This window comes from Periplaneta americana, chromosome 3 (assembly GCF_040183065.1).
Source record: "Periplaneta americana isolate PAMFEO1 chromosome 3, P.americana_PAMFEO1_priV1, whole genome shotgun sequence".
Classification (NCBI taxonomy): domain Eukaryota; kingdom Metazoa; phylum Arthropoda; class Insecta; order Blattodea; family Blattidae; genus Periplaneta; species Periplaneta americana.
Genome location: NC_091119.1, coordinates 115,654,821 through 115,677,422, shown reverse-complemented (window position 1 = coordinate 115,677,422; position 22,602 = coordinate 115,654,821). Strand labels below are relative to the sequence as shown.

The 22,602-nt window shown below is 34.7% G+C and overlaps 1 protein-coding gene across 5 annotated transcripts in view; it reads left to right on the top strand.

Annotated features, from left to right (window-relative positions):
• The window catches only part of LOC138696406 (fatty acid synthase-like), a 142,223-nt gene that overhangs the window by 13,911 nt on the left and 105,710 nt on the right, over nt 1-22,602 (top strand). For 2 of the 5 annotated variants that reach the window (XM_069821330.1, XM_069821335.1), the window contains exons 1-5: nt 4,174-4,658; nt 6,590-6,803; nt 9,397-9,549; nt 11,686-11,859; nt 20,548-20,748. In XM_069821330.1, coding sequence (XP_069677431.1) covers nt 6,596-6,803; nt 9,397-9,549; nt 11,686-11,859; nt 20,548-20,748 — 736 coding nt within the window. In that variant the 5' untranslated portion in view covers nt 4,174-4,658; nt 6,590-6,595. Of the gene's footprint in view, nt 1-4,173; nt 4,659-6,589; nt 6,804-9,396; nt 9,550-11,685; nt 11,860-20,547; nt 20,749-22,602 lie in introns of those variants that run through there. The other 3 variants (XM_069821332.1, XM_069821334.1, XM_069821333.1) reach the window with 2 other exon arrangements.

Below are 22,602 nucleotides of genomic sequence, written 5' to 3'. Positions count from 1 at the left end.
TAAAGTTTATATTGTTGACAAGGTCATTGCCTTCCCTATAATTTTATTATTTGCTGCATGCATTGCACAGGATTCTTAAGGAAGGAAATGTCATTACGTTGTCCTCTAGACATGCAAATTAATTATACATGAATTCATTGTTTGCAGTGCAGAGCATTAAATGCTTATTCAATGCTTCTGTGAAAGTTTAACCATAGGTTATCGACCCCAAACATTAGTTTGAATTAATCCTGTGACGTTATCCAAAATGTTACAAAAGAGTGTGATCTCTGCTCAATTCTCGTACTTCAGGAGAATCGTGTACGTTTGACAGATTTAAAGTTGAGGGTTTAAAACCAAGGAAATTTTCTTTTTTTACTGCTTTCGTAAATTGCTTCTTATTGAAATTTAAAAAAATATAGATCTCCTATTGTTTTGCAATTTATAGTCTCCAATAATACTGTATGTGTTTATTATTTAACCTTAAATAATTTTTTGCTTCTATTTGAAACAGTCTTAGGCTTGTTATTACAGGCTGTATAGGAAGTTTCTTCACTCATGTCTTCTGCTAAAGTAAAAGTGGCAACGTTATTGATATCTTGAGGTTAACATGCAACTCGTAATGCTGCAAACCAGAAGCTCGCGTGTTCGATTCCCAATGGAGTTATACATAACTTCCACGTGAGTTACGATCTGATGGAAAAATTCTATCCAAAAGTTGAAGCCCTAGTCATTCAACATACGAGAATCCCTGTAGCTGCTTGCACAGTGGAATGATTTCTGTCAGTTTGAAATTTTCCAAGTCATTTATCAGATTTTCCTTATTTTCAAAGACGGCATTAACTCATCAGTTATTAGAATTACATAATATTATGTTTGATCCTCCAGGTATCCGTTTACAAACACAGTCCAGCACAGCTAATCAATCGTGAGGATGATTTAGAAAAAAAATGAAGACACAGCGGGCAAGACTGCTGAAAAGAAAATAGGAGCTTGTGAAATCTGTGATTGCTGCCTTTTCTTAGAATTAGATTTAGATGATGTGCATAGCAATGCACAAAATTTGCATTTTTGTATGATTGTTTAATAAGTATCTGTACACTTCTCTTCTCCCTACACATTACATCCGCTCCGTGAGTTTTTCCGCACTAGCCGTCATCACGTGCCAACCTTCAAACACAAAATTATGTATTTGTAGTCCAAAAATTATTGGGTTTATTTACACAATACTAAAGAAACTTTCAATTACTTATAGCACAGAAGCATTAACGGTAGCTACGAAAATACTCTTGTGATTAATTAATTAAGCAAACTAAGACGCAAGCTTACTACTGACTGGGAAAAAATACAGGATTTTCCCTGAGAATCTTGACGGAAATTTGGACATATTTTAAATGTTTGTTCAGGGAGTATCAAAAAATAGGTTAAACTCAAATGTGTTCCATTAATACGATAGTTTCTTATAGTAGATATGTTTATATTCATTAGTCATAAATCAGCAGTGTTTTTCATTAAATCATTAAAATGTACATAATGTTAAAATAGAACAGTATTAAAAACACTTAACATTAACTGAATCGTGGATTGCAGAAACAGCGTAGGTATGTCACTATGTGCGGCGTATTGACAAGTGTTGTTTCTGCAATCCCCGATTCAACTACATTTTGCAATAACTTCACATATCTAATTACCAATAATGATGTTGATAATAATAATAATAATAATAATAATAATATTTTATTATTAGAATATCAGAATACACATCATTTGTAACTGTAGGCCTACATAAATTACAAAATAAGGAAAAGCAGCGACATAAACACAAGTATAAAACATAGGTCACAGAAATAGACTTGTCTGAAACTAATTAGATTATATGACTATAATAGAAACAATATTTAAATAAAACATTTAGAAAACAATATGTTCTATTTAATATAAAACTAACTCTCGTATGAGTAAAACTTATTACCAAGAAACGAAGATAATATTATACCTAAATTGAAAGTAACTGAAGTTTTCTATTTAGTAAGAATTTAATTTTAGTAAGAAGTAAAATGAAAATTTTGTAGGTTAACTTGATAACAAAACAGAGTACACTGAGAATCAAATGAATTAAATTGAAGTACCGTATCACAAATTAACAAGATAACTTACAGGAAAATCTGGCTTAAAATATTAGATTAGATTAGATTTATTTATTTAACCTGGTAGAGATAAGGCCGTCAGGCCTTCTCTGCCCCTCTACCAGGGGATTACAACTATAACATGAACAATAAGATTACAATTAATATTAAATTTACAATTACAATTACAATTACAATAAAAATTAAAGTACGACAAGAATACCTGATTAATGAAAGCTAGACATTTTATCATAGAAGTTAAGAACAAAGAATATTTTTGTATTTACAAAATTACAAATTAAACCTACAATAACAAAATTCTATAGTGATGAAATTACCGGATATTGAGATATTTTGTGGTAGATTAAAAGAACTATTTACAAGAAACCATGTCTGAACGAGTCTCAATTAATGACCAAGTGCCTAGTAAGTTTGCGTTTGAATTGAATTTTATTTCGACAGTCCCTGATGCTAGCAGGTAACGAATTCCAGAGTCTTGGCAGGGCTATTGTGAAAGAGGATGAGTATGAGGAGGTGCGATGGGATGGTATTGTTAGTATTGTTTCATGGCGAGAGCGTGTGTTCAGATTGTGGTGGGAAGAAAGGTAAGTGAAGTGAGACGACAGGTACGAAGGAATAGAAGAGTTCAAGATTTCGAAGAGAAAGAGAAGTGAATGTAAATTTCTTTTCTTATCTAGTTTAAGCCAACCTATTGCTTCCAGGGATGGGGTAATATGATCATATTTACGAACATTGCTTACAAAACGTACACACAAATTATGAGCACGTTGAAGTTTCATTTTGTTGTCGCTGGAAAGGTCAGTCAGTAAAATGTCAGCATAGTCAAAATGGGGAAATACAAGGGTCTGCACAAGGGACTTTTTTAAGCAAGAGGGAAGATGAACATTTATCCTTTTTAGCACATGAATAATAGAATATACTTTTCTGCAGGTTTCTGTGATTTGCATGTCCCAGTTGAGATTATTATCCATGTGAATGCCAAGATTTTTTACCGAAGAACTGAAAGGGATATGCATTGTACTTACTTTAACGGGGGAAATGTCGAGGTGCTTTACAGCGTCGGTTTGCCGTTTGTGTCCTAATATGATTGCTTGTGTCTTTCCAGGATTGATATTAAGATGGAATTTCTTTGTCCATGTCACAATCGAGTCAATGTCTTTGTTCAATTTATCTATAGCGTCATTTATTCGATCTAAGCGGGAAGAGATGTAGCATTGAAGGTCGTCAGCATACAAGTGATAGTTACAATGCCTTACATGAGATGTAATATCACTGACATATATCGTGAACAACAATGGTCCGAGTACCGAACCCTGTGGTATACCTGATGTTATGTTAAACCAGGAAGAGCTTCGATTCCCGGATACAACACATTGTTGTCTTTCCCGTAAGTAGGATTCGAACCAACTCACAGCAGTCTCTGACAAATGCAGATTTCTCAATTTATTATAGGCTAGTATGTTAAATATAGTCTAATAATATATTAATGCTAATTTAAATTACGTATTCTAAATACCTCCAAATTCTAATTTGGATTTATACAGTATAATTATTTTTAAATATAGATACCGTTACTTCAAAATCATGTCATTATAAATTTTTGTCCATAATTAAGGCTGTACTTTTTGCCAGCAATATTGTGACGCATTTTGCCATTTCAAAATATATATATTTTTTTTTTTTTTTTGGAAGAAATTTAATAATGTATATTTAAAAATTTGTTCCAATTGAATTTCGTTTTTGACATCGCAATGACTTCACTCTCTCAGTTTCAGTTCTAGTACGTACGAAACCTCGAACCAGACCGGAAAAAGTAAAGAAGCCCTACCTATCCCCCCCCCCTCCGTCCAACACTCCGCTATCAGTTTACCAGTATCTCCCCTATCGGAACCTGAATTTCGAAGTCTAGTCATGAGGTTGTAGGTCAGATCCCTTCCCCTAATACGCCTCCTATTAAATTTGCTTTTGTTATCACTTCCCTCTCTCCTTAATTTTGCGCTGTATATCACTGTTACTATAACTACTGCAGAGCTGGCTTCCAAGTTAGTATTCTTTCCGCGGCGAGAAAGACACTTTGCATGATTGGCAACCGATCTAATGTTCTGATTATGCGGAAGAATCGCAATACTTATAAAGTTATAATAATTATTCTGTGTTCATATACCGGGTGAATTAAAAGTCCCTGCAAAATGTTAAGGAGTGGTAGGAATGAGCGTAACTAATATTTTTTGTCAGACAGTAGGCTATACGTAAGTGGAGCTGCTGCTGGATGCGATTTCCTTGGCTGTGAGCCAACGCATGTGAATTCGACTCGCTTCTTTCGTAAGTCTGTGCACATCATTTTTCTACACAGGTGGATAAGCTGTGACGGACATCTTATATGGGAATCGAGATCATCAGCACTCCTGGACTTTTTCTTGTAGGGTACGCCAAGCCAATGAATATCAGGGAGCAATTGAGAAACAGGTTGTGTTCGTAGCGGACACGATTCGTGCTACTACTGGGATCTTTGCGACAGTTCGACAACGAATGGTTTGTCTTTTTGAGCTCTTTTAGAGGTCATTTGTGGCAGAGCCTTCTTTAGTTACAAGCCGGAGCATGGGTAGGTTTGGAAACGCTGAGTGGAGGCGGGAGATTCTAAAGTGATATTGATGTAATTGTGCTTGCTCATTGCTTTCGTTGTATGTAACGTGTATTTTTTTATTACTTTATGCACAAAGGTAAGATCAAGATTCACAGTAGTGATGTAAATTATTACGGATTCGAAAATAGTATTTTATTGCAATCAATTAGCTCTACGGCGTAAGTAGGCTACTTACATACAAAGACTGCCATTAAAATAATTATAAAAAACATGTTTTTATTGATAGTATAAAGGTAAATAAATAAATAAATAAAAAATAATTTCTTGCACCGAAAATAATAAAATCAATAATGAAATAAAGACGTAAGTTCCTACGCAGTATTTTTAAGCTTCATTCAATGAACAAATTTGTGGCTAGCAAATTGACAATTTTTGCCACTTTATGGTGTTTCACCTCTGACGTGAAAGGTCTAGGATATCACATACATTTTAATTTCATGTGATTATCTGTCGTGCTTTTCTATAAATATTTCAGATGCCCAGGAATCCAGTTTTAGTTTGAACCTGCCCAGTCACCATAACAATACCGTTATCCTAAATTATTTGTTATAAACTTTTTAAAATATAATTTTAAATAAATATAACTACAGAAAACAAGCTAAGAATGTAAATTATGCAAATAAAATAAAAATGTAAACACAGAAAACTATTGGCATGTTATAATAAAGTATGAGGATGTAAATATAGTTAGGCCAAGTATAAAAATCTATGAAAAAATGAATAAACATATCTTCAACATAATACGTAACAAAACACATCATTATCTATTAAGTATGTGCCAATTAGCGTAAACTCAGTAAACTTTAAATCCTGTAAATACGAAGTGAAAAGAAACATGTTTGTAACTAATTTATTATAAGAGAAATAGGCCTAATATTAATAAACAAACCTTGAAAACCAACAAAGTGAGTGTATGCATCTACAAATTATAGTTAGTTCTGACGTATAGCAGGCATTCCGAATCTTCAACAAAACTGCAACATTTATGGGATCACAAAACAGCTCTTTACAATGAACTTGAAAATCAACGGCGTAACTTTATTGATATAGCAGGCGAGACCCAACAATTTGGCTAGAATTCTGATACACCACAAACCACAAGTAAGACTATAAAAATGTAGTTTCCACAATATTTAATATTTAGAAGAATTGTCAATTACTTTGTCATCATTAACCGTAAAAATTGCCAAAGACTGCAACCATTTTATTTTCATTTATTGTCTTGTTTTTATCGCCAACACGCACTTAGTTTATAATACATCAACAATGAACGTTCGGTACAACCGCGAACATAATTCCATCGACACACACTTATATATTGTGACATTAATTTGCATTGAAAATCGGCGTTAGTACAAACACGTGTTCTATATCGTAGGCCTCCGTTTGACAGTTAATTACAGTGTTGCCGACGTATGGCTCTGGCTTGTAGCTGAAGAAGGCTCTGATTGTGGCCATTTTCAGCATCTTCTGTAACTGCGCACTGAGTGAGTAGGTATTGTCCCGACTTTTCTTGTCGCCTACCGGGCTAACTATTCGTGGGCGGCCCCTAATATCGTCTGACAAAAATATTGTGCCTTCTCTGCCGTCTCTCAAAACTTTCACATGGACTTTTGAATCAATGTGTATACTTCATTATTTTGATTCTTACATTACTATTATATCATTGGCAATCTTGTAGATGCCCAACCTCTGGTTCCGCCTCTTATGAGCCGTCATTGTACCGCTATATTTAATAACAAAAATGAACATTTACGATTGATCTTATTGGTGTTATTATATTTTGAACTATTTTTAAGAAATCTTATTCTATTTTCAGTGAAACATGGCACCACCGGAAAACAAAGTAGATGTACCCACAACAGACAGCATCCGAGCAGGCATGCGCCTGGCACGGGCTCCACTCGGAGAAGAGATTGTCATATCAGGCCTGTCCGGCTACTTCCCTGACTCTGAGGGAGTGTACCAGTTCCGGGACAACCTGTTCAACAAAGTGGACATGGTGACAGACGACGACAGGCGCTGGAAATTGGGTCAGTGTAGAGTGTGGTCGTTATGTCATGTAGGCTACAAAGAGAAAATATTGTGAAGCTACAGAAATCGATTTGAGATTATCATGGACATCCTCGTTTTCAGCATCTCTGATAGGGAAAGAGCGACTTTGGGCATAACGTCTGTGTACAGCGATTTCTCCTGAACTATTTTATTCATATTCAATATATACAAATCAATTTATCTGGAAATGATGAGCATGGATTATAATAATTCTCAGTAAACAAATTGTCTTATTTATTCGGAATCAAAAGCACACAATGACTCTACACTTCAAGAATCATCAAACAATTGGGCCTTGAAATATCAAAGGTGATAAGTGCCAAAAATATGAAATAGAATTATGTGAGTAAAGCTGATACTACAAAGACTTGTGGAGTATTGTCCAGCGTCATGAACCGGTCGTAGTTTGAACTGTATAGATGTCTCGAAAGAAGTGGCACTTGGCACCTTAGATATTTCAATGTCTCAATTCTCGTCACACATTTTTTTTTTATTTTTTATATAGACATTACACCTGTGTACATTGAATGGTAACTTTTCAATGATATTCTCTCTGTTCAACCAATCGAGGTACTGGCATTATTGGCAGATACAACTAACAGATCTTCAGACTGTACAACAATAAGACAGTGCTTCCCAAACTTTCTGAAGGTGCGACCCACTTTTGGGCGAGACTTTCTTTTGCGACCTCCCTCCTTCCCCAGTACCGTACCGGTACTAAACTCCATTCGAAAAATATAAATAATTGTAAAATCGAAAATAATGTTAATTTCACTCAAAATTAGTGGATACCACCCAAAGTATGACCAAATTGAATTATATAGCTTATGGTGCAACAATTACACGAAATATTAGGTAGTACTTCAAACCATTACCACCATGACGCTGCGGTAATATTTCAATACAAAGTGGTAAATTCTATCAAAAAAAGGGCGTTGCAAACTCGTATTTTCAGCAAAATTTGTGAAGATATGGGTTTGTTATACAAAAATACTCTTTATCACACGGAAGATGGCTTTCTTCGAATAACGTGTTGAAAAGGGTTTCATAGTTAAGAACAGAACTTTTAATATACCTGGACGTACAAGATGAGAAATCGGAATTCTTCAATTGAAGAATGTGATTCCAAAACTAACCAGGAAATATACGGAAATGTATATGTGTGTATGTACTGTATATAAAGATGATGATATAGTTATAGGCATTAAAGCTAGATGTATTGAATGGTTGGGCCATGTATGCAGAATGAACGAAACACGTTTGCCCAAAATGATATTAAATGCTAAACTAGATGGCAAGAGGAAAGTCGGCAGATCCAGGTTACGATGACTGGATGATGTACAGACAGACTTACGAAAGTTGGAAAGTAAGGGCCATAAACGAAATGAATGGATGGCAGTTGAAAGGGAGACTAAGGTCAAACTAAAAGTTCCGTCACGCCAATGATGATGATGATGATGATGATGATGATGATGATGATGATCCCAAAACTCAGTCAGTCAATTTGCTCATTTTTATTATTTATACATATGAAGAGGAAGGCAGAAAATAGGAAAGACTGAAGAATGCTGGGTTTGCAGCCCTTGGGCAGAACAATATGAATGAATGAATGAATGAATGAATATATATGTTTTTTTTTAGATTCCTATCATTATATTTTAAGTTTAAATAATTCTTTTTTCGCAGAACGTAGACCAATTTTGTATCAAAAGAATACAAGAATACTTCGAGCTTGCAAAAACACGCAATTATTAAATTTTTAAACATTTGCAACCTTGTATTTATGCAAATTGATTTTCTTGTCTATGTTCACCATCAAAACAAAAGTGAGACATTTCCTTAAACATTAAAATGATATCACTGTGTGCGTATGGAATGCTGAGTCCAGATTTGAGAATAAACATTTCTTTAAGTTTTAGCTATATTTTGCCAGAAGGATACTGTATTTATTATATTTTAAATTAGCATTTTAAAATGATACAGTTCCTAGCAGAAAGTTCGTACCAATGTTTTCTCATAAAAAGAAACAAGAACTGAATCTATACCGCTTTCTATGCATGCAACCACCGACGTAACTCAGGTGGTAATCTGTTTTCCTGCTGATTCGGACCTGCAGTCGGGCCTGGGTTTGATTCCCGCTTGAACTGATACCTGGTTGGTTTTTCCGAGGTTTTCTACAATCGTAAGGCGAATAGACCTATGCTGCCATCTAATCTATGGCGAATCTTCAGCCTCTTCTCGCCAAATACCATCTCGCTATCACCAATTCCATCGACGCTAGACAATCTAGTAGTCGATACATAGTCACTAAATAATCAACTACTAGAAGGATATCCAGGCCAACTGAGCTATGTTATTTTAGAGACTAACAATGAAGAGTTCGTTACCTACTTGGTTGTGTTAATCTACCATTTTTCATAGATAGGCTACCATAACTAAGTGGTCGAACCATACTATCATAAATTAAAATACTATCCCGTGGATATCCCTTTTAGTCGATAATAGTTCTCAAAATTAAAAATACTAAGTCAGAAAACGAATCTAAAACGAACTCATCACATAATTTTACAGATCATCCAGAAATTCCTCAGCGAATAGGCAAGCTGCTCAACGTAAGCAAGTTTGATGCATCGTTTTTCGGAGTTCACTACAAGCAAGCACACACCTTGGACCCGATGTGTCGCATGCTGCTGGAAAGGACTTACGAGGCCATTGTGGATGCAGGTCAGTAACTTCACCTCAGGACAATTAAAAAGAAATAGGAAAACGTGGCCTACACATTATCATGAGTCATTGAATATTGTATCTAAAGGAAGAATATTCAGTGAAATACTTTGACGAAATCTCAGACTCACTGATAAGTTTTATTTGTTATGCTGTAAAACAAAGACATTACGAATAGAGAAATTCGACACTGTTTGTTTACCAGTTCACTTTCTCCTTCCCCTTAAGTGCAAGTAGGTTTCAGAGATAACTAATGGCCTATAAGCATGTAAGGAAAACGCTGTGACAGTTGTTCTTAACAATTTTATTTCAAGAGTAGTTATACAAACAACCCGTTAATTTTACATAAAAGCTTTTAGTATATTCGACGTGTTAATTCTGTGAAATACCTAAACACTTAGGACCATATTCATAAACCAGTGATGTCAAAGCAAGCGCATTTTTGTGACCTTGACGTCGAGCGCGGGCATCAAGCGCTAAGTATAGAAAAAGGAAGGGTTGTGTATATGAATAACCAGCCTGTTGGATTAAGAAAACAGTGGTGCACAAACTTCAAACGGAACGTGAAATTTTATGTCGTTATTTTTATATGGCTTCTTCCTGTTTGATATTATCTATATTGTCTGTAAAACAAAAGTACTAACACCAATTTCTTAATATTGCAGGTTTTTTTTAATGTTAATAACATAATAAAGAGTTAAGAAGAAATATTCACTTAAATTCCATAGCAGTACAACTATCCTGTACTAAATGGATGAAACAGATCATTCATAAAGAAATTGATATCTCAAATGAAAGAGTTTGAGTATGACATGATAAGTTGGAATTGATCTTGATGGTATCTTTAGCCTTATAAAAGTAATCAATAAACTAATGAAAACAATATTAAAGTACAAACCAAAATTACCTAGGTGCTGTATATGTTTTAAGGGGAGAGTGTACTGCCTATCCCAGCAATGTAAATTTCATCTAATTTAGGTGCACTTTTCTCGGGACTTACATAAGATGCATATTTGAAATTTTTAGGGGTTATTCTTCAAGTATGACTGTATGTAATAGGCTAAAATTACGGTCTTTATTTTTTATTACTCTGCTTTACATTGCTGGGATGGCAGTACAGACTCCCCTTAAGTGCAACTAATATTCCATAACAAAACTCCTATCGCATTATGCTTTTAAGGTGATACTGGTGCGTAACTTCCTATCATCAGAATATTAAATTATTTTCTCGAAATCTGCTCAAGCTATAGAGCTAACATTTTTGCAACACATGAGCACATATGTCTCTGTTTATGATATAACAATAGTTGCTTTGTTAATTCATTTCCTTACAAACGCTTTCCATGCGAATATTTTCGAAATTTTCAATACACTATCCTCAGTAATACGTATTTATGGTATATTAGATTTACGAAAACATTCTTTCAGTACCTGCAAGGCTTACTAAATAAATAGGCCTATATCTGAAAATTTCACTTTTCTATAAGATTAAGTTGAGAAAATATTTATTTTGAATAAAAAAACCAAACTTGTGAAAAATGAGCATTAAAATTAAAACTTACAATCTTATAATGCACTTATACTTCTCAGACAAATTAAAAAATTAACATGGATACGTTCTAATAAGTTCTCTTCCCTTCATCTATTGAATCAGTGCTGGCCATCTCTGTATATACTGTAGCTCGCTCAAGCGGCATATACTACCTCTTTCGTCTGTCTTTTTCCTTTCCGCTGTAAAGCGCTCAGGCTCTCCTGAGCTCTAAAGTGCACGCTTGCTCCTATGGGCATCAATTGACATGACTGTCATAGACATTCTTAGCGCGAGTTTGCAGTGGATGATCAGCGAACTAACATTTTTCCTATTCATAAACCAGTGTTAGTGATATGATATGATATGATATGATATGATATGATATGATATGATATGATATGATATGATATGATATGATATGATATGAATCCTGTACAAGTAATCAGTCGACAGCCGGGGCTAGTTTAGCACGCTCGTAGCGCGGGCTAGCGAAATGTCTATGCATAGCACCCTCAGAGTGTTAGATTGCTAATTATGATACTATGAAAATGTATTTATGTTTTTATTCCATAATCTTGTGCTTTATATTCTTTCTCTCTCCAAAGGTGTCATTCCTCGTGCGCTCAAGGGGCAGAGAATTGGTGTATTCATTGGCGCATGTTTCAGCGAGTCGGAGAAGACCTGGTTTTACGAGAAGATGCAAGTTAATGGATTTGGTATCACAGGCTGTAGCCGAGCCATGTTCGCCAACCGCATTTCTTACTGGCTTGGCGTCAATGGTATGTCGCCTTGGGTCTTATATCCATTATTGCTCCTTTCAAAGTTTATTATCTAGGTGCGTGAGCTATTTTAGTTCAAACAGCTGCCTGCAATTTTTACTTTCACTCATACAGTGGCGGCTCGTGACGTAAAATGTGCGTGAAGCAGTGTTAGGTCGACTTCTAATTTTATAACAAAAATCATGTATAGGCTTATGTAGGCTATATTAAATGCTGATATATTTAAAATACGTGACATTGATGATGACGATAATAATAATAATAATAATAATAATAATAATAATAATAAAATCATAAATTAACGGTAATAAATAATCATACTAATTTTTTGAAGACAAGTTGAATCCTGTTCATGGCAGCGAATTTATCAGTAACATCATTGTGGAAAGGCTGATTTTTTTCATAATTTTGTGCACAGTTTGCTTCTTCATAGCAATATTTGTGATTGACGAGCGTCTTTGTCATGACATGAAAACTACACAAATACTTTTTAATGCGATTCATGTAAGAAAAAGTCTTTCCGCGCACAAATTTGTTAATAAACAGCCAAATCCTTAAAGCACACTGTTTTTGTGAACAAATATTAAGTTACTCGTAATTATTTAAAATAGTCCTAATAATTATTATAATAAGAACAGTAGAGAAAATAATTACAATGCACACAACGCGATCTTTATGCACACTCGTTCACGAAACCGCGGAAAATTTTACTTTGTATATAGGCCTAGATCATTGCTCGGCCTTATAGGCTTTGACGGTAACAACTTTTATCAGATTTACTATGCTGCCATCTAGTTGTTACATAAGGAGTCATGTCATAACTCCCATTTGAATTGTATTAGCGACTGTACTGCCACCTCATGTTCGTTTACGGCGGACAGGTGGCAATCCTGGCGATTGTTCTCTTCGAAGTGCTATCGATTTTAACACAGGGATGAGCAATCTGGGTATATATGTTCTAGGATTTAGGCTACAGTAATACCTACAACGCTAACACCATAGCCATGTTTTTTTTTTTTTTTTTAATTCCTCTCACATTATATTTCCACTATTCTCAAGACTCGTGCTTGCTTCTTTGGCAAAACAGTTTTAAAAAAATTACAAATATATTCATTTAGTATAACTTTTGTATGGACGAAATTAATTTTAAGCTTTTAAATTTCTGTTATTTTCATTGTTAGAGTTGGCTATCCTGATTAGTCCCTTTGTCGTTGATTGGCGAAACGTTGTGAATTTGTCTCTTCTACTATTTCACGTCCGACCAAAACCACGATACTAACTGTTGTTGCGGGGTGAGAGGTGTAGCCTTGTTGCCATGGTAACCATAGCTGAGTGAAACACTAACAGGAGGAAAATTGACCTCACTTCACCAGCGCAGAACTTAACGTATTGGAATCTTGTTGCTACGGTAACCATCAAGCGAAATAGAAAGTCGCAATGCAAGAAGTGGATTCACCGGCGCTATGTTCTCAGTCTATTTTTTAAAATTCTATGGTGAAGTTGTGCTTCACTTGGTTCACTTGAAAAGCGCCTCTGCATTCATATAATATTTATGAATATGGTACATATTACGCACCTTTAAATCTTAAGACGATAAACTCGTCAATACAACCATAGCAGAATTTTTGTAGATTTCTTAATTGCTCTCTCCACTGTTTGGATTTGTATTCTTCTCTTCTCTTCTCTTCTCTTCTCTTCTCTTCTCTTCTCTTCTCTTCTCTTCTCTTCTCTTCTCTTCTCTTCTCTTCTCTTCTTCGCACTCTCAGTCTATTTTTCTCATGTCCTTTTCTCACATAAATACATAAAAACACATATACAAACAAACACATTGAAGCCAAGAGTATAGATGAAAAATTGTTTTTCTAATTTTAAATCTGAAAATTTTTCCCTTATTAAGCAACTTTTTAGCTTATTTATTTTCATAAGCTTTGTAATTCTATTGCGCTAATAACATTTAAAATTTGCCTGAAAGATGTTCTCTTTTTTAAGAATTTTTTTAAATCGTAGATTTTACTGTCTTAGATTTGGCCGGTACTGATATAATTACGTATCTTCCTGAAACATTTTTCCTTATTAAACTTTTTAGTTTATTAATTATCATTTTTTAATATTTCGCCTCTTACGCAATTATTTTAACTTATTTATTTTGCTAAGTTTTATAATTGTACTGATATAATTATAAAATTTCCTGCAAATGTTTACCTTTATTGAGTAATTCTTTATTACATTGATATAATTGTTACTCACTACTTCTAATCTGTAGATGAAATAATTGTTACTCAAATAGTCTCCACTTCCACAATACAGTTTTTCTTTTACACAGTAATACGAAAACTGTTCACGCCGTGCAAATTAGAAGAGATCAGAATTTAAAAATAAGTTTTATCTAGAAATTAACCAGACAAAACAATCATAATTCTCTTTCAATGTAGCATAGAATTTCGCACTTACCATGGTATGGATGACTGAGTTGTAAATGCGTTGTAAAAATAAATAAATCACACTGATATGAATGTTTCCTCCAGCCAATAATAACTGAGTCGGCCTGTGTGGCGCAGTCGGTATAGTGCTGGCGACAGATGCACGTCAGTAGATTTATTGGCATTAATAGAACTCCTGCGGGACAAAATTCCGGCACACCGGCGACGCCGATATAATCTCGGAGCGGGAGAGCCGTCCAAACAGCTCGCCGGAAAGTTACGTCGGAATGGCGTATATACCTGCTATAGGTAGAGGATAGTCCACGCAGCTATCTGGTGTAGTGTGTATTATCAGTAGCTATATCATTTTGCCTATCTACGCCTACATAATGGGGAAATCTAAAGGACGGAAAAGTGATCATCAGGCAAATTCTTTCAATATTGCATGGGAGAATGCTTATTCTTTCACAGCAGCTGGAGTCAATACTTATCTGCCACAAGAGTTTCAAAGAAAGAGGAAAACATAATATAATGCGTCATTACTAGTCCACACATAGAGATACGATGGTTTTTGTTGGTGAAGATCGCAGTAAAAAGGTTCATTATTGTTGCATTATTACATGAAGTAGGGTACGTTAGAATTTATTAATCTTCAACAATTTATAAATATCTCTCTTCAGGGAAAAGGCCAGCTTATTGTTGATGTGTTGAACAAATTACGGGATTTCAGTCGTAAACTTACACTTTTCGTAAGTCAGTTTCAGGAAGGTAATATGGCACACTTTGAAACGATAGAAACTGCTCGTGATGAAGCCATGTTAAACGATTATGTGCAAATATTAATTGAAATTCAAAATGAATTTAATTCTAGGTTCCAAGATCTTGTCTTAATTGGAAATAAGTTTAAAGTTACCATAATAAAATCCTTCAACACCAGTTGACACAGTGCCATACATAACATTTAAGTGTGCTTAAATGCGACAGACTCAAAATTCCGACACACGGGCGACGCTGATATAACCTCGGCAGTTGCGAGCGTCGTTAGGTAAAACATAACATTTAACATTTGACGATTTACAGCTTGAACTTATTGATCTTCAATGTGACCTAAGGGCTAAAGATCGTTTGAATAATACCACTAGTCTGGTTGACTTTTACAAGACTAAACCTTAGCAATAATATCCACGACTACACAGGCTGGCTGTGAAAATGATTGCTATGTTTGGTTCAACATTTATATTTGTGAGCAATGTTTTCTATAATCAACTTTAATAAAGACAGGCATCGAACATCTGTAACTGATGTTTCATTACGATCAGTAGGCTACTGTTCCTTTCAGCTGCCAACAGTATAAAACCTCGTTTTCATGTAACTTACTGATAAATAAAAATATAACAAAATGATATTGTACATTTAAGTAGCTATAGAATGTCTATTATTTCTGTAAAATAAATATTTCTTTATTAATTAATAATAGTCCAAGATAATTTTGTAAACACTGAACGGGAATTCATTTCATGAACACCTTGTGTACATTTTGTACGAGATCACCTCTTCTTCCAGTCCACCCTTAAAGAGAGCGCAGCTAATACCTGCATTTCGCTCATGAGCTGTTAGCTGGCTCGGAGAGCGCAAACCTTGTGCAGGCCTGATATAGAATGTCAGTTGGGAGGCCGGAGGGAAAAAGACCTTTGGGGAGGCCGAGACGTAGATGAGAAGATAATATTAAAATTGATTTGAGGGAGGTGGGATATGATGGTAGGGACTGGATTAATCTTGCTCAAAATAGGGACCAATGGCGGGCGTATGTGAGGGCGGTAATGAATCTCCGGGTTCCTTAAAAGCCAGTAAGTAAGTACTAGTTATTTGTCCTTCTGATTGTATTACATGTATTTGCATATCTGTAGGAGAAAGTAGACATGTTAAGTGATGATGTTGTGAAAATATTTACCTGAAGAGGATAAAATCAAAATATTTTATTAAGAGATATTTTTTGGTGTAGTCGTTTCAAAAATGGCGCACTTGAGGGGCTGTAGTGTTGGACTTCAATAAGATATCGGTGTTTTAACTTTAAAACGTTTCACGATTTTTCTTTTCATTTTGTAATAGGTCTATAAAAGACAAAATGCATTATGTTCTGAATTGCTATTTAAATAGCTTTCGTTTTCATTAACTTACATACAAAATAAATACAAACTACTATATTTTCTCACTGAAATCATTTCGGGTATTTGAGAAACAACATAAATCCACGAACTTTAGGACACCGTTGCGCTCTCAAATATAATTAGGTGCTTGTTTAAAATACCTATAAATATTGCAATTCATATGAAAAATTAACTCTAAAAAGATAAGAACGTGCATTCAATATTTATAAGCTGCAGAGTTTCTTTTTTTGTTTTTGTTTTCTTTTTTGAAGTTTTCTCAAAACTTATAGTTAAGTAGGCCTACATGTGTGTTTTCTCAAATAACCGAATCAATTACGGTGTGCGCCGAAACAAACAGTAGGTCCTACTGAAATGCTCGCACTGATACTGCGCATGTACGTACCGTATCGATGGTGAAGTTTGTTTATCTGAACTCGTTCTTGTATTGTTGATATACAATATAGTGAAGATTTGCTAAAATGATTCTCAAACAGAGGAGAAGGTGTTTATTGTCGAGCATTATTTCCGGTCATATGGAGTGGGGCGTCAGAATGGGCCGAGCTTGCGCCACGTTAAAGAGCAGTACCAGGAGCGATTTAACAATGCGGCACCAAATAACACACCAATGTTAGCTATCGTCGAGAAATTCCGTCGATCAGTATTATGTTCCTAATTATGTCAGGTGAAGAATACAATGCGTGCAGTTCTGTGTTGTGTAACTTTCTCCATTCTCCTGTAACTTCATCCCTTTTAGCCCCAAATATTTTCCTAAGCACATTATTCTCACACACCCTTAACCTATGTTCCTCTCTCAAAGTGAAAGTCCAAGTTTCACAACCATAAAGAACAACCGGTAATATAACTGTTTCATAAATTCCAACTTTCAGATTTTTTGATAGCAGACTGGATGATAAAAGTTTCTCAACCGAATAATAACAGGCATTTCCCATATATATATATATATATATATATATATATATATATATATATATATATATATATATATATATATATATATATATATTCTGTGTTTAATTTCCTCCCGAGGCTTATTTTGAGGTTTCGTAACAAGCTGTTTTTTACGGTGATGTGTTGTTAGCCCTTCGCCCAACCCCCAAGCTGGAGAACCACCCCTCATCGGCTGTCCGCGACTGCTTATTCAATATATTCACAGCTACCCTTCATATCTGGAGGCCGTCTTCCTCGATCCGCAACCTGAGGACGCGCCATGCCGTGGTGATAGGGACCCACAATACATTGACAAATAACTAGTTTTGGCTAAAAATGAACTTGCGTGGTTTCTCAAAAAACCGAGTCAATTATTTTAATATGATTTACATAATAATAATAATAATAATAATAATAATAATAATAATAATAATAATAATAATAATGGTTTATTTTAGCTGGCAGAGTTAAGGCCATTCGGCCTTCTCTTCCACTCAACCAGTGCGATACAAAAATACAAAATTACTATATTGCTAAGGAGCAAAACATAATTAATACAATACAATACATAACAATTCTTTTTCCTTCCCAACACTCCAATGAAATAATTATGTACTAATAATAACATTAATAATAATAATCATACCTAAATATAATTAAATCATTAAACTCGATTATGATTATAATTACAACTTCAATTTGTCTGCGTCAGTAAGAAATTGTTTAGCTTTGTCTTGAAAGTAGTTATTGTCTGGCAGCCCCTAATCTTCTGAGGTAGAGAATTCCATTCACGAGGGACGGAGACAGTGAAAGAGGATGAATAGTGGGATGTTCTGTGGGGAGGAATTTCTAGGATTTGGCTCTCTTGTGACCTGGTGTTTAGATTGTGATTGCAGGATAAGTAGTTAAACCGCGAACGAAGATAATTTGGAGTAGAAGTGTGGAGAACTCGAAACAGAAGAGAAAGCGAATGAAGTGATCTACGATTATTGAGTCGCAGTCAGGATAAATATTTGAACGAAGGTGTAATATGGTCAAATTTGCGAGCATTGCTGATGAATCTGACACACATATTGTGCACACGCTGTAGCTTGTTCGAAAGTTCAGTTGTCAAATCTGTAAGTATTATGTCGCAATAGTCAAACAGTGGTAATACGAGGGTTCGCACTAATGTCTGTTTTAATTTTGGCGGGAGGAAGTTTCTGAACGGGTTAAGAGAATGCATGGTATAGCATACTCTCTTGGATATTTCCTTTATTTGGCATTCCCAATTTAAATTTTCGTCTAAGTAAACGCCAAGGTTTCTGACGACAGAGTGATACGGAATAGTGGCATTATTTACTGTAACGATTGGGATATGTCTGTTGTTCATTGTGTTCAGTAGTCGCTTATGTCCAATTATTATAGCTTGTGACTTACTAGAATTTAACCTAAGTCCGAACTTATTCGTCCATGAAGAAATTTGATTCAAGTCACGATTAAGTCTGCCAATAGTTGCATCAATTTCGTGTGGTCGGGAATGTATATAGAGTTGTAAGTCATCTTCGTAAATGTGATACTTGCAGTAGTGTAAGTTTTTAGTCACGTTATGTAGATAGAGAAAAGCAGTGGTCCAAGCACTGTACCTTGAGGTATTCCTACTTTCGTGTATCGCCAAGGGGAAAACCGATTTTGTACTGAGACACATTGTTGACGATCACGAAGATAAGAGTCCAGCCAATTAATGCAGCTGTCAGATAAATATAACGTTCTAAGTCTTGCAAGTAGTAGGTCAAGATCAACTGAGTCGAATGCTTTACTGAAGTCAAGTAGAGTTAGTATGGTCGCCTCGCCTCTGTCCATTGCTTCTCGCATGTCTTCGGTCACTTTGAGTAGGGTAGTTGTTGCACTGTGTCCTGTTCTGAAACCAGATTGATGTTCGTTGATAAGTTTGTACATGTTTAAGTGTTCTGTCAGTTGTCGGTGTACGATGTGTTCCAGTGCTTTGGAGAGCGCGGGGAGAATATTTATAGGCCTGTAGTCGTTTGATGAGGTCGGAGTTCTCGTCTTGGGTATAGGTGTTACTAGTGCCATTTTCCAAATTTTAGGAAAGGTATTAGTTATAAGAGATGCATTAAATATATGGGTCACTGTCGGCACGATCACGTCAATTATATTTTATTTAACAGTGATATGCTGATACCGTCTATGCCTTGTGCGTTAGATTTCAGTCGTCTTAGTGATTTTCTGACGTCAATTTCAGTAATGTATGTAAAGTAAAATAACTTGTCTATTGTAGTCTGAGCATTAGAGAGGATGTCTTTCTTTGTCAGTGGACATACGTCAGCCCCATGGTAATGTAATAGTGGTTTAATAATTTATATTACATCAGTATAGTTATCAAACCACAACGTTCGTCAGTTCTTGCTTCTTAATCAGTATGAATGTTATGGTAATGCAAACTTAACTATGGCGCTTGTTTTGGAGCCAATTTTGATACACTGCCATGAGAGATCATACACATATGACTTTGATAATCTGATGGTTAATGAGAACACTGAATGAGCAATACATACGTAACATTTGAGGGTGTAAATAGGGGAGCGAAGAAAACAATAATTTGGCCAGACGGAAAATTTTCCAATTCAGAAAATTCTACTTTTCACATTACTAGCCAAGGGTGACGCCAGCAGGGGTTTGGTGTGATAGTACTCAGCTAAATTCAACACGTGTACTGTTCTGCCAGCCATTCAATATTGCCTAAGTGTTTGAAAATACAGCCGAAGGGCAGAAGCACGTCCTATCTACCTTAAAGTTCCTGAAAATTGAAAATGCTGGAGCTGCCATTGACTTACAAAAACTCGCACGCACAATATTATTGCAAAAATGGTTCTAACATGTTAAGTGGTCTCAATTTGTGTACATTCAATTAGGCCCCAGAAATGTAGATTATTATTATTATTATTATTATTATTATTATTATTATTATTATTATTATTATTATTATGATTATTATTATTACTATTATTATTATTATTATTATTATTATTATTATTATTATTATTATTATTTCTATTTCTCTGTACGTTTTTCGGTACATAATGTAAAAAAAATTTGGATGGGACGGAGACGAGTACTTGGTGACATTTATTAGATGCCAGAGTGACGGACCAGAAAATTAATGTGTTTTACAGGACCCAGTTACACAGTGGATTCAGCCTGTTCATCCAGCATGTACGCAATCGAACATGCGTACAAATCTATCCGGGATGGACACTGTGATGCCGCCATTGTTGGAGGTTCAAATCTCTGTCTCCATCCCTACGTATCGCTCCAGTTCTCTCGTCTGGGTGTTCTAAGTCCTCAAGGAAAGTGCAAGTCATTTGACAGAGACGGTAAGTAAATTGTGGGTAACTTCAAACTAAAAAGGTAAAAACAATTAAAGAAATAGTTTTACAAATAAAACGAACTAGTAAAAAGTGTATGTAAGTAGCAGGAGTAAAATTAAAGAAATAGTTTGACAAATAAAACAAACTAGTAACAAGTGTATGTAAGTAGCAGGAGTAAAATTGAATAAATAGTTTCACAAATAAAACAAACTAGTAACAAGTGTATGTAAATAGCAGGAGTAAAATTAAAGAAATACTTTGACAAATAAAACGAACTAGTAACAAGTGTATGTAAGTAGCGGGAGTAAAATTAAAGAAATACTTTGACAAATAAAACGAACTAGTAACAAGTGTATGTAAGTAGCAGGCGTAAAATTAAAGAAATTGTTTGACAAATAAAACAAACTAGTAACAAGTGTATGTAAGTAGCAGGAGTAAAATTAAAGAAATACTTTGACAAATAAAACGAACTAGTAACAAGTGTATGTAAGTAGCAGGAGTAAAATTAAAGAAATAGTTTGACAAATAAAACAAACTAGAAACAAGTGTATGTAAGTAGCAGAAGTGAAATTAAAGAAATGTTTAGCATCGAATAGAAAATTGCTAAAATAAAATGACTAATAAATCTGAACTACTGGTAATCCAGAAAATTAGCCTCACGAAGATGACGCATACTTTCTGGTTGTATGCTTAACGCATTTCGCAACAATTTAGTTTCTTTATCATGTTGGGAACTGCATTATATTAAAGGTAGGCATATCTTAGATATGGTATTTATTCTAAAAACTCTGACCACGTTCTAAAGTTTAAAGATCGCGTTTCAGTGGTTCGCCCACACAGAATAAATATTTTTACAGCTGAGCAGTAATCCTCTTATTAACAAAGGACTTGTCGGATCTTTCTTATTTAATTGCAACCGGAGAATTCGCGATGAAACGTAAAAATAATCCTATATACAATAATTAAGTTCTTCTCTGTTACTGATTTCACCATCTATTTTGTCAGATTATTCTACGTACCATAGTGCAAAAAAATTACGAAAAAAAAAATTGTCCCCTTTTTCTTGAAGTTGATCGCCATTGCGTGCTTCGGATTTCAAGTAAAGACGCAGTGACTCATTTACTAAAATTATTATGTTTGTTACTATGAATCATTTTCGGATAAGTAGATAATGAATATGAACCAAGGTTTAAGCCATAAAATAAATAATTGTCGTAAAAACACACAAATGAAAAATTATATTTGTGCAAATTGCGAAATGCTTGTGCAATATTATAAATAATTGTGCAGAAAGATAAAATTAATAAAGTGTGCAGAAACAAAAAAAGTTATGTAATTTGTTTCTTGAAGTTTTATTACTCTCAATCCATCTTATCACACACTAGATATACTTATGTAAGTAAATCATTAGACGTAGGTATGTTTTGAATCAATTACTGCTGAATTTACATCACATTAAAATGCCTTATTTTATGGGCTGTTTAAACATTGGAATTCTTTACTAGTAGGCCCTTCAAGATTTATTGTTAGCAGAGTGCTAACTCTTTTTACTGAAAGTCTGTTTCTAATTCTAGTTTTTACAAGAATCATGCAACTAAATCCTCGCTCACAATTTACAGTATGCGATGGAATTATGTAAATCAATTAGAAGAAATTGTTCACTTGACTTGCATGAATTGCACCAACTCTTTGAAATCAATTCCCGAACATCTATTGCTCAATACATTTTTGAACATGTCCATGCCTTTTCATTTAGTTTCAGATTAGTTCAAACACATCTCTGATTTCATATTATACGTTACTATCTTAGTTTATGAAGTTCAATGTGGTTGTCACATTTTTGCACATTTATATTCAAAG